Below are 13,714 nucleotides of genomic sequence, written 5' to 3' on the forward strand. Positions count from 1 at the left end.
CAAATGGGGACCAGGGCTGTGGGCAGGCCCCCCCACCCCGGAGCCCGCGCTGGCCGCCCCGCGCCCTCCCCCGCTGTCTGCCGTCCCAGGGGCGGCGGGGACAGCCCGGCCGTCCAGCTGAGCGCGGTGGTGGCGCGGGCGGGAGCCGCCTCACGCGTGTCCCGCGCCCCCGCTCCAGGCGCCGCCACCGTGCCCGGGCCGCTCGCCGAGTTGGGAAAGTCGTCGCGAAGCTTTTGCGGAGAGAAGTGGGTGGAGGAGTGGGGTTGCCGGAGAGCAAAACCCGCCTCTTGCGAGCAGAGCGAGGAAGAGGGGGGGAAAGGCGCCGAGTTCCGCTTCCTGAACCGCGGCGGGGAGAGAAGGTCGGCGCCGGGAAGGCCGGCGAGACGCGCGCTCCGGGCCAGCGGCGAGACCGGCGCGGCGGGCAATGGCCGGAGAGCGGACCCGCAGGTTCACGCGCAGCCTGCTGAGACCCGGGCAGGCGGCCGAGCTCCGGCACAGCGCCGCGTCGGCTGCCGCGGTGGCCGTCAGCAGCCGGCAGCAGCAGCGGGTGAGTGTGGCGCGTCCTGCTCGGCTCCCCGCGCGCCCCCGGCGGCCCCCCTGGGCATCCAGGGTGCCCCTGCCCCTGCTGCGCCCAACTCTCCTTCCCCCGCGCTCCCTCCTGCGCTCCCTCCGCGCGAGGAACGGGGCGCGTGTGGGGACCTGGGACACTCGGAGGAGCAGCTACGCGGGCAGCAGAAGCCCAGCGTGGGAGAGGATGTAGTCTGGGTTGGGGGCGATGGGGAGGTGGCTGGAATGCGTCCCGAGTCACATTGCCACTAGATTGCGGGGTGGCAGGGACCTGAGGGGTGGGGGAGTCTGCAGAGCGGATCACGTCGGTCCCCAGGTCTGCGCGTCCTGCTCACCCCGGAGACTAGTGCGCAGCGAGGGGACGATGTGATCCGAGGTCCTCGCCGGTTGCCAAAGCTGGAAGCCCATGTTAACGTTATCGCGAAAATAAATGTACTTCACACCACCCTCCCTCCGCGGTGGGGGGGGGGGAACACAAACCACTTTATACTGTTCTAAAAAGGGCTGGGGGAGACGTGGGTCATTAAGTATCCAGTGGTTTCTGGAATTTTTCTAAGATCTTCGCGGGGTTCTCCCGCCAAGATCGCTTTACTGGTTACTTCCTTATTGAAATGCCTGCTAAGTGCTGGGTGATTTCCGCGGGAAATCCTGGGGCAGCCGCCAGCCGTTCTCCTCAGATGCCCAAATCATATCCATGCCTCGCCAGATGTTCAAGAATTCCAGTAGGTGTCACACTCCGGGCTGGAAGTGTCAGGAGAAAGGAAAGCAACTCCGATGGGAAAGGGAAGCGCGTGGAGACAGCCTTACAGCAAGTGTTGGGCTCAGCAGCCTCGCTGTCCTCTTGGTCTGCCTTTGCCGGACCGGAATCCCAGGTTGTGGGTTTCATTTTCCTTTTTTGCCAGGAAATATCATTAGGAATTAAACAGCTTCTTTTAAGAGTGTCAAAGAAAGTGTTATTCGTGCCAGTCACTCATCAGCAGGGAGCCAAGAGCTGCTCAGAGCCACTGGCCAAAGCCAAGACTTTTCTCTAAAGCCAGAGGTCAGAAAGTTGAACACAACGGAAGTTAATTGCCTGGCAGAGGGAAGAGGCATCAGATGCCCAAGAGGGTGGGGGTGATTGCAGTGTGAAAGGCGTTGGTGACTAGGGTGACTTCTCTTTCACTTGCCACTGGCTGCAGTCTGCAGCTAATCAGAGGTGATTCAACTGTTAGCCAACCCAGCGCCTGGGGTTCTGATGTCAGCATGCACAATTTCAGGGCAGGAAGGATAAACTGCCATAAAGAGCATTTGGAAAAGAGGGCCAATTCAAGTAAAAGTAGAGATAATAAGAAAATCTCTAGGCATGCACAGAAGATAATTTTCACTTTTGAATGATCGTTCACGATTGTGGTTTTGTCATTCTCTGCCATTTGCTTTGCAATAATTTTATTCTGCCATTGATTCATTTTACCAAGTGACAGTAATGATCTGCCAAAGAAGTGCCTAGAAATAGGTAGTATTCAACTGGAATAAACAGCTCTAAATGCTGTTTTGTTTTTAAGTGGGTTTTACTAGTGCTGGAATTTCTATAACGAATATGTATCCTGGAGACCTTTTGGCGCACACGTTGCTTTCCCCAAATCTATGTCAGATTTGAAATCCTAGGGTGTCCTGTCAAAATGAATAAGCTCCCTGTCTTAAAAAGAGTTGGGGGAGGGGTGTTTCATGGGCAAAGGTGTTCCTGCCTCCCTCCCCTCACTTCAGCACCTTGGCCAACACTCCTGAACTAGCTTTGCCAAGACATTTCATGGGATCTTACACATCCATTCAGGCAGCGTGGGCAGCGCTTTTGGCAGCAAGAAGACATGTGCTTTGCATCCCATCCTCTCAGTTAACCTTTGAAGGGAAAGAGGAAGTTCTCTGAGTTGGTCCCCAAACTCAGCGGGATTCTGTATGGCAGAGCGTCCCTTTTGAACCTAAAGCCTTGTAATTGGACCAGGCAGTGGAGGCTAATCTTAGCTTAAGTTCATCCAATCCCATAAGACTCTTTATGTTTGTTACTTCAAGTCCTCAAGTCCTGGTTGTCACAGGAGAAAATTAATAGGATGTGGGAAGATTATTGGCAGCTCACTTCAGCACCAGCAAGTACAATTGTGTGTATTGGAGCAAGCCATCATCTATTGAAAAGTATTTGAAAGATGCTAGGAGGTCCTGCTGAGAAAAACTGCCTCACTGCTAGTCATACAGCATCCTTTCTGAAATCCCTGTTTTGGAACTCTGCTCTATCCAATAAGAATAAACGATATTGTCAGATTTATAAGGTAGTTTAGGACTCTGAGCATGAGAAATATCTATCATCTCTATATCTATATCACCTGTGTGTCCATATACCTATGTATCTATATCTATCACTTTCACATACACACATACACATAGGAAAGGAATGCCTCAAAATGTATTTGAATTAGGAGAGCAGAGAGCAAAGGGATGCTGAAAGAGGGCCCCAACTAAGGGGCCAACGTTAGAGCAGTTGCCAAGGAAATTAGAGGTAGATGTCAAAGCAAAGTTGATTTCAGTTTTGACCCAAGACGCTAAAGTAGGCTTATGTGCAGACAGACTCCTGGTTGGGACACACCTTATTTTACGTCCTTCTTAAGAAAAATTATGAAGCGATACCTGCACTCCCATGTGCATTGCAGCATTTTTCACAATAGCCAAGGTGTAGAAACAACCTAAGTGTATGTCAAGGGATGAAAAGATAAAGAGAAGATGAAATATATATATTATATACATATATTTTATATATAATATATATATATATATATATATATATGTGTGTGTGTGGAATATTATTCAGCCTTAAAAAATGAAATTCTGCTATTTGCAACAATGTGGATGAACCTGGAAGACATGATGCTAAGTGAAATAAGTCAGACACACAAAGACAAATACTGCATGAACTCACTTACATATGGGATATAAAATGGTAAAACTCATGGAAGCAAAGAGTAGGATGGTGATTTCTGGGATGGATGGGGGTGAGAGAGAAATGAAGACATGTTGATTAAAGGGTACAAACTTCCAGTTATGCAAGATGAGTGAATTCTGGAGATCTAGTGTACAGTCTGGTGACAACAGTCAACAATACTATCTTGTATATTCTAAGAGGATATATCTTTAATTAAATCTCAACACACACACTCACAATTGTAACTATTTAAAGGTGATGGTTAAGTTATTTAACTTGACTGTGGTGATTTTTTCACAATGCATACATATATCAAAACATCATGTACACTTAAATCTATATAATTTTTATATGTCAAAGATATCTTAATGAAATTGTTAACAAGAAGAAAGAAGTAATATTAATAAAGAACATATATGAACAGAAGCCATACATTTTGAAAAGAAAAATATATGCTCCTTAGTTATCCTAAATTTTTTTTCTAGAAAATAAATGGATCACAACTCATGCAAAGGCCAATCGCAGGATCAAGTGAAGTTCAAGTAATTTCCTGACTCCGCATTCGTGGTAGTCCCACCAAGTAAGCTTCTCTAGAGCAGAATATCAGTTCAAAAATGATTAGAAACATTTCTCTCGTGTCAGGCATTGAGTGTTTTATTACTTTGGTTGACTATATGCACGTACCACGTTGGCCTCAAAGTTGCAATGCTACTAAGCAGAGATTCTTTTTATTTTTTGATAAGAAGCTCTTCTTGTCAAATGTATGAAGTGTATTTGTACCTTTGCACGAATTAGTTCGTTTAGATAGCGTTCTGCATTTCACTAAGCTATAAAACTAGGATTTGTGCATTTGTGTGCATATGCATTATATTTGATGTCATTTCAAAAGAAACATACTTTTTAAAAAGTATAGATTACTGTTTGCTAACATCTGATCTGTCACTTTGGGTGGAGTTTTATTTACAGAATGTGATTGGGTGAGTCAGAGTAATGGAAGACTTTGCGTAACGGAGAGAGTGAGCGCTCACCAGGGTCAGATGATGGAAAGAAAGCACAAAGACTTACCAAGACCAAAGAATCATTGGTCAGCTTTTGCCTAAAGCCTCTTATGTATTTCCTAGATCAGAACATACTACTGTATTTCCAAGCACTCTTTAATACATACATGATATTTACGCTGTTGTCACACAAAACTTCCTCTGCAACTCATTTTTAATTATATCTAATTTTATTAACTTCTTTTAAAGAGGAAACATCCTGCCAGAAGTGATTGTACTTAACCAACACGTTTCCTCTCTCCCCACCCACCCTGGGAGGTTAAGTGGTAAAGAGAGGACAGGATAGACTTCAGTAACCACTAAAACTTGGATTTCATGTTTCCTAACTTCCTCTGTTCCCCGATGATACCACTTTTGTATTTTGGGGAGCTTTAAATAAGGAGTGGAACCTTGGCCAGACAAAAACGAAGATCTTTGGTTGAGAAGTAACAAATATATAAGCATGTTTATAGGAGAAAGAGAAATTCCTAGAAGGATTTCCTCCTCTCTGAACTTTATGATATTTAAATAGTTGAGAGTAAGAAGAAATTTTTAAAAACAGAGTGCGAAATACTAGAATTTTCAAAAAGTCATATACTGGGGGGTAAGAGTTAGCAAAAAGACCCAAAAAGTGAATTAAATGAAAGTGAAACATTTGTTTTCCTATCAGTGTTTAGAGTTTAAAGCAATATGCCAAGTAAAGACCCATTTGTTTGACATTCACAGCATAGTCTTTTTGTTGTTTCCCTTGTTTGGTTTTGGAAGGTTTTAACAAAACAAGGGCGTTTATGCTTTAACAGAAATCACACACTTTAGCAGAAATCAGACGTTTATGTTTTCATATGAGGAAAGTCCCTTGCCTGGTGAAGAAGTCAACACAAACTTAGTTTACAAGATCAAAGTTATCAACTACTGTTTTTGACTTCTCAAGAGCATTGCAGAAATAACTTTAAAAATAAATGCTAACAACAGTGGGATTCAGAAAACTTGTAGATGGGTCAAAAAATAAAAGAATGAGGACATGTGTATGGTTTGGGGCTGTCTTTTTCTTTACCATTGTCTCACAGGAAAAGTGCAGTAAAAACTGTATTGTGACAAACCATTCGTTGAGAATCTACAAAGTGCCTGGCATAATGTTAAGTGTTTAATGCTCAGAGCAATCTTATGAGGAAGTTACTATTATTGCAAATTACAGAGACCCTTGAGACTCATAAAGGTTAAATACCTTGCTCTAAGTGACAGAACTGATAGGGACCTCCTTTGCATCCTGAATAGTATCTAGCAGAAGGTTACCTTCTATTTTTGGAGTGGCTTCCAACAGAATTTCTGAACTGGCAGACTTGCGTTGGCTTTGGTTGATGTTGCCTTCTGACTGGCAGCTCTACCTAAGTGAAAAGAACTGTTGTTTCCACTGGTATCTTAGAGAGCCAATCAGCATTCAGTATTCCTCTGAGGTTAGAAGCCACGGCAGTGTCCATCCTAGTGACCTGTAATAATAATGGACATTTCCAAGGCCACCGGGAGCTCAATTATTAAGTCTTTAAAATATAAACTTAGCCAGCCATCCCCTTGGCACCTGTCTGGCAAAGCCAGAGGCCAATTCTGAGAGAGGATGGTGTTAATTCCTCTCAAGTCCACTTCTGTTCTAGGACAGGCTCCCTTTCATAGTGAGAGAGGGACACTTCAAACACTTCACCTCACTCCAAGTACCTGAAATGTTCCAGCATATTGTATGTCCTTGAGCACACATCTCCATTTAACTGGGCTGTGTTGGGATCCTTTTTTCACATGCTATTGTATTGGAAAGAGTGATTCTAAGTGTCTTACAAAGATGCATGTAAGACAAGAAGGACAAAAATAAGGTAAGAAACGGCATAAAAAGCAATAGTAGCAGCACCAATAAAAGCAGTATTAGGAAAGTTAGACATCAGGAATAGGTCAATGGAGTAGGATCAGTAAATAAAACACAGAACCATTAAGTCCTATAGACTTACTAAAGGAGCTTCCTGGTGGCCAAGTCAAAGAGGAAAACATATCAGCCATGAGATTAAGAGATCCATGAGATTAAAAGAAAATAATTTACGCTAGACATGTTTTGTTTAAACATATACTCAAGAGACAAGAGAATTTCTTTTCCTGTGATTTTTTTCATAAAAGGCAGCTTAATGCAGTGACAGACCCTCACTGCTCAGTGTGCTCCACAGGCCACCAATGTTGGCTTCCCATGGAAGCGTGTCAGAAATGTAGAGTCTTAGACCCCACGTGGACCTACTGTATCACAATGTGCATTTTAACAAGATCCTCTGGTAGTTGGTAAGCACATGAAGATTTGAGAAACACAAAAAAATAAACTACAACTTGAGCCATATTTTTGTAGTCCATGGGAATGTTTGCAGTCCACTTGTTGTGAAAAGTGATTGTATGTGGGTCCAATGCATTGTAGCTTATTCTGCAATTATTTGCAAGAGTCCCTTGAGGCAGAGATGATGTTTAGACCACCTAAGAATGAAAACGGGGTTGCTTTAAGGGCCGGCTGAGTGGCTCAGTTAGTTAAGAGCTCACTCAAGAGTGTGAGCTCTGAGCAACAGGGTCACTGGTTGGATTCACGGCCCAAGTTTAGCTGCTGCTGAGCTGCCAACAGGTGGCAGGATGACTCAGCTAAAAACAAACAAAAAACAAAAACGGGATTGCTTTATTGCTAAGTAACTTTAGGGAAGTCCCTTTTTAATTTGTGTTATATGTTCTCCTTCATCTTGCACCTTAATTGTAGTGTGACCTTAAACTAAGCTTCTAGGTTAAGAAAAAAAAAATTCCATAACGTCCATGAAATGGTTGCAATCTGAATCTGCAGAAGTTCTCACCCTGGGTTATGGCCCTGAAGATGTGCTCTGGGATAAGGTCAATGTTATCTCGCTCACCAGAGAATTTCAAAGCAGAGGCTCTCCAACTTATGAAGGACATGCAATGATCATTCCTTGTTGCTTCATGATACTTATGTTTCTTTCATATTAAAACCCTTAGTGATTTGAAAATAATTGGTTATATCAGGAAATTTGCTATTATAGAATTGGAAAATCATGAAAATGTGTTTTTTTTTTCTCTTATAGTCATTGAGTCTCAGGAAAACTAAAAATGAGTTCTCTTGTTCATAGTTGAAGGTCCTAAGGATAGGAGTCCATAGAGTTAAAGACCTTGATCTGCCTGTATGCTGCAACATGGTCTGGGACCCCTTTGATCGGTTGTCTTTTGCTCCTCTCTTGGGATATTCTTTCCTCTCCTTGACTATCCAAGGTGAAGTGTTCTCATGTACATGGAGTGATTGGCCACATGGGAGGTTAGTGAATGGGAGTGGGTGTAGGAAGTGTCAGAGCCTATGAGTCGGGAGAACAGAATTCCACCGCTGGCTCTGTGACAATTTTCTAAGTCACTTCTCTTTGGAGTCTCAGTTTCCTGATCTGCAAAATTCAGGGATTAGATGGCTGGGTATTTGTATTTGCTTTTTCTCTGCCCCAGAGTTCTCAAGGCCTCTCCACCTCCTTCCTCAGGCTCTCCAATGTCACCTCCTCAGGGAGGTTACCCTGTATCACCAGACTGAACTGTTTCCCCCAGCCTCCCTCTGCTGCAACTTCCCCCGTGCCATTCCTGTTTCATTTTCCTCATAGCTCTTACCAATACCTAAAGTGACCTTTGTGCTTTCTATTTGATTTCTCGATTCTCTTTTCCAAGCATGTTGCTCTCAATCTAAGTGCCACTGACAACAGGAAACTTGTCTATTTCACTACTTTTGTACTACATTTACTATTCAAAAGTGAGATGGAAAAGTCTTCCTTCTCACTGCAAATGAGATGCTTAAGGAAAGCCAGGCGAGCGGGTTGGATGCACATCAGTGAGAGACTGTAGAGGAATTATGACTTAAAAATTGCCAGGCTGTCAGTATCTGCTAATGATGTTCTTTGAGTCATCTTCACAGTCTACTTGGTAAGTGGTGGAAATGCAATTATGGAGAAAGATATTGAGCACGTCCTTTGTGCCGGGTACTTTACTTGCACTATCTCTTTTGATCCTCATGACAACCCTATGGCACAGGATTTTTATTCCTATTTTATAGATGAGGAAAGAGATGCTTAGAGATCAGGAACGTGCCCCAGATTGAGTGAGTCCAGAGGCTGTGTTCTCAAGCACCAGTCTGTGCGGCTGACCAGTTCCACCAGGCAGGCAGGCAGGCCTCATTACACATGCAGTTAGCATCCATGTGAGAGAGCAAAGAGAGAAAAGGAAACCTCAGAAGCTAGCCATAGGAAGGGTTTTTTAAAAAGAATTTCTTAACGAGAGAAGAACTGTGGCTACTTTTGCTCTGCTGAACAATTTTTCATGTATGGCATCTCCGCAACACAAGGTATTGAGGGTGGCACCAACTTTTGACACTGTGTCAGTGCTCGGTCATTTCCCACGGACAGGAACAGCTCAGAGTGGGTTAAGCTTTGCACACAAAGACCCCTTTAACGCTGAAAGGGGCAGCATTGGATTCATCTCCTTCTATAGAAATACATTTCTGGCACCATAAGCATGGAGCAGTTGGGTTACAGCATTACGTCTATTACATTGTCTTTTGTAGTCTCGATTTCAGTGTTCATGTTTACAAATGAGGGGTTCTTTTGTTGCTGTTGTTTTGTTTTGTTTTTTCCCACTGAAGCGAGATTTGTTTGCCTCTTATCTTTCACAGCATTGTCAGTGGTCTGGAAAGAAATGCTTGTGGTTGCTGGACTCGACATGTTGACCTACATTAAATGATGTAGAAATAATAACATTTAATGAATGTGACTGAGTTACTGGCATTAGAAAAAAACACTTGCTCTTGAAAAGCGTTAATATTTTGTAATTGGGTTGAAGTGGGAATATCTGCCTCTGAGACTAGAAGAATTAATGGACTCAAGTTATCAAAAGTTCCTTTAATTGTGCTGCTAAATGTGAAATAGTCACTTTTCCTAATTTAATTTCCGCATACCTCCTCCCCTGACATGTAGAATTTGGAAAGCTTGGCAGCTTTTTAATTTGTTAAACCTGAAAATGGCAGAGTTTAACAATAGGATCTGGGGAGGGGGCCTATTTAAAAAGCTGACACCATTTATGATCAGTATAATGAGCTTTTTTTCATAAAATTATTTTAGTAATTTACCAATTCAAATGACTAATTAAGGCTGTCAAAATGACCAATGACTTCTGACCTTTCAAATCACACATTCTATAAAAAGAACACAGGCGTGAACATTTGACTTGGCAGATAAGCAAACAGAAAACTTAACAAAATTTACTGTTCAATGAAGTATGATAATGAAAATTTTTTGAACACCCATTGTTTATTTGCTTAGCTCTTAAAAGTCCCTTTGTCACAGCTCTTTAAAAGGAGAAAATGGAAATTGACTGTAGCTGTGTGACCTTCACAGAAATGAAAGTGATGGTGGAGCTCAGTAACTTTTTTGAAGAAGAAAATTCAAATATGGAGAATTAACATTTCAAGTCATTTACTTTTTATGTTTTTTTACATGTATTCAAAAATCAGACATTTATTCAAAATAGGATTTTATCTTCAAAGGAAAAGTATCCCACTTTGCTTTAAAGCATACCTGTATACATAGCTACACATTTTTTTGGTACGCATCTCTCACTGCTAGTAATAAAATTTATTGACATAACAAAATGCACAGATAAGATTCTTTCAAGACCTTTCTGAGTGCTAACAGGACAGGTTCATTCGTTAGCTTCCATTTTTTTGAAGCCAAAAACCATTATGTGGCTGTTAGCCAATCAGTTTGAAAAATGTATCTTTTTATCATGAGGAAGCAGTGGTTTCCAGGCTGTGAAATCTTGGCCATGTCTTTTTTGGGTTTCAGTTTCCTTGTCTTTAAAACAAGCAGGTTGGACACTAAGACCTGGAAAGATGCTTTTGTCTTAAAATTTTAGGGAGTTCTCATTCTTTTTAAGAAGATTAAAATATTGCTTTTTCACTTTAATAACACCATTATTGATTAAGATATCTGATTTTAGAAACTGGAAGAATTGGTCCAAGTGATCTACCACCAAATTTGCATTTCAATGATGAAAATGGTAACATAAAATGGTTGTTTGAGGAGGTACTGAAGGGAATGTCTGTTTATACTCCCAAACAATGAGGGCGAGTGGCATGAGAACGGGCAAAAAAGGACAGCCAACAGTGACAAAGGTGGGCAAGACAGCTCCTTCCAACCTGGTGGAGGCTCCGAGGCCGGCATGCAGTCTCATCTCCCTCTTTTGGTCCCTGCAGAGAACAGCACGACCCATCTGTTTTAGAGAGAGAGCTTTCCAGTTCCCATGCCCAACCTTTGTAACTGTGGCTGTCTGGCGTAAGGTCTGTGCCAAGCGCCTCTCAGCACCCACATGACTAGAATGTAGGGGAGTGTGGGGAGAGGCTGAACTGCCTCCCAAGCTCCACGCCTTCTCCCTGCCATCAAAAAGCAGCCAAAGCCTCTCTTTTTCTAGCTCTGTCTTGCCTCTTTTTTTTGTTTTGTTTTGTTTTTGTTTTTGTCTCTGCCTCCATCACCTCCTTCTCACACCTGAGAAAGGTAATATGGCCTGTCCGTGCCCTGGTGTGATTTCAGAGGTGCTGAAAAGACAGCAGTCTCTCTTTCCAGATCGGTCTCCTAGCAACCTAATCCCTAACAAGGTCCAGGGTGTTTCATTCAGCAGCTAGAAATCAACCTTAAATACACAAGATGGCCATTGGCTTAAATCACACCGACATGTAAATCCATTCCCTGGCAGGTGTACCTTGGAAAGAGCCCTCATGCAGTAGGATAAAAGGACACAGAAATGATTGGCTAGTGGTACCAGAGATGGCTTTTCTTGGTTTGACAGGTAGCTAGTCTTACCTCGGGCATATTTCACCACAGTTTACATCACACTTGTCCCCATTGCCTGCACTGGACCAGAAGGCTGACATGTGGTTTTGCCCTCACATTTCCAGAATCCCGAGGGGCCTTCAGGATAATCACTGTGGTTAATGTCTCCATATCCTCAAGGCAGAAAAACGCCTGGCTCATCATAGGTGTTTACTAAATGCTTGTTAAACGTAAGAAAGAATGTGAACCTTGGAGATGACAGAAGTGCAGGTTAGGCATGTGGAAGGAAATCTAAGCACCTGGTTTGCAGGAAACACATTCTTTGCTGTGTTGGAGAAGAAATACTTTGGTGATAAAGTACCAGCATACGGTATGTGCTCAGTAGTCACAAATCACATTGAAGTAAACTGAATGGAATTGAGTTCAAGATTCCCACTAAAGGCTATTCAAAGATTTTTTTTCAAAATTAAATGTTGATTGCCATGAATGTATATTCTTGAATAACTGGCCTCCCTGTTTGGCCAGGGATGGCATTGTCACTCCCACTGATACTGTTGGCAGTCACGAGTCTGTGGCAGAATAAAACCCCGAGTGGGGTGCACAAATGATTGATGAAAATTCAGGAAATGTGGGCAAGAGTTTTGACAACAGTCCGTTCCTAGTCCCATGATGGAGAGCGGTTTATGTTTTCAAGAAAACCCTTAATAAATCACCAGAACTCTATGATTTTGTCAGTGAACACGAGGGCTATTTTAGTTCTTAAAAGCTTCGCTTCTTTCCTTTAGGTCAGGGAGCATTCCTGAGACTGTTTTAGCGTATTGTACTGACTGTTCTATGTGTTTTTTTGGTTTTTTTTATTAACTTTGATTTTCATTTCATAGTCACTTTTCATATCTGTACTTTTTAAACTTGTTTTGCTTATATGAAATTAATAAACCAAAATATAGAAAGTAATCAAGAACAAATCCAGTGAGCACCCATAATCCTACCACCCACTTGGTAACAACGTTTGGTGTGTTTATTTGAAACATTTGTCTGTTCGCAAAAATATTCTTCGGCACATGTTTAAGCCAATATTGAATATTTAGCTTTCTAATGTGTGTTAACTGATTCAAGCTAAATTTTGTCCTGCAGATTCATTCTCCTGGCACTGATGCATCCCAAGTCCACATGAACTACATGTTGTGAATGAGATAAAAGAAATTATGCTACACATTTTGGTATCCCACAGGGAGGATGTAGGCAGGGCGGATGTGGGTGGGGTCACAGAGCAAGGCCATGGATGGTATAGAACCCAGAGCCTTTCCTCCTTCAGCCCATGTGCCATCTGCAGTCATAAGTAAAAGTTAGTATTACAAAATAAAAGTCTAGAGTGTACTTGTATTTCCGTGAGGCTCTCCAGGAAAAGTGAATAAGACTTAAATTCAATAGATACACACACACACACACATGTAACCTGAGCATAAACACATGGCTTAATTCTTGAGCCTATGAAGTCAGTATGATCTGCTGGTTGCTGAGACTGTGACCTATACCTGACAGCAGGTTGAAAAAGTGCGCCTCTGGTTTGTGAATGCAGGGAAGCTTCAGTGGTGCCCTTGGGCTTGTGTCATTCCTGTAAACTGACATGAAGCCTTGGGCTGCTACCTGTAGTGATGTGAATGACGACCTGTGATCTCTCAGTGCCCTAAAAAGTCATCAGAACGTCACTGAGTCTGGGCCTCTATGACTTTGTAGAGATACCAACACCATCACTAGATTTCAATTGCTGACATAATATATTAAAAAAAAAAATATATATATATATATATATATATTACAAATTTAGTGGCTTAAACAACACAGATATATTATCTTACCGTAGTGTAGGTGACAAGTTCGATAGGAGTCTCAGCAGGCTAAGATCAAGCTGTCACAAGGCTGTGTCCCCTTCTGCAGCCTTTGCGGGAAAATCTGTTTCCTGCTAAGTTTGGTTGCTGGCAGAATTCCGTTCCTTGTGATTGTAGGACCAAGTTGCCCATTTTCTTGCTGGATGTAAACTGAGAGCCGTTCCTTGGCCGGCCATGGCCCGCTTCCTCCTCTTCGGTCAGTGAAGGTCCATCAAGTCCTTCAGATGTTGTGCCTCTGACTCATTTATCTGCCTTTCTCTCCTGTTGTTAAGCAGTCATGTTATTAGATTGAGCCACCTGGATCGTGCAGGCTAATCTCCCCATCTCAATGTTCTTGACCTTCGTCATATTTGCAAAGTCCCCTTTTCCATGAACGTTACCATATTCCCAGGGTCTGGG

General features: G+C 42.7%; 1 protein-coding gene across 1 annotated transcript in view; it reads left to right on the forward strand.

Moving 5' to 3' along the window:
- The first annotated feature begins 245 nt into the window (after positions 1-245).
- Positions 246-13,714, forward strand: part of DOCK10 (dedicator of cytokinesis 10) — a 253,505-nt gene continuing 240,036 nt past the window's right edge. The window contains exon 1 of the mRNA XM_019626007.1: positions 246-547. Within this exon, the coding sequence (XP_019481552.1) occupies positions 425-547 (123 nt within the window). The 5' untranslated portion in view covers positions 246-424. The remainder of the gene's footprint in view (positions 548-13,714) is intronic.

The sequence above is a fragment of the Hipposideros armiger genome, unplaced genomic scaffold (assembly GCF_001890085.2).
Source record: "Hipposideros armiger isolate ML-2016 unplaced genomic scaffold, ASM189008v1 scaffold_651, whole genome shotgun sequence".
Taxonomy (NCBI): domain Eukaryota; kingdom Metazoa; phylum Chordata; class Mammalia; order Chiroptera; family Hipposideridae; genus Hipposideros; species Hipposideros armiger.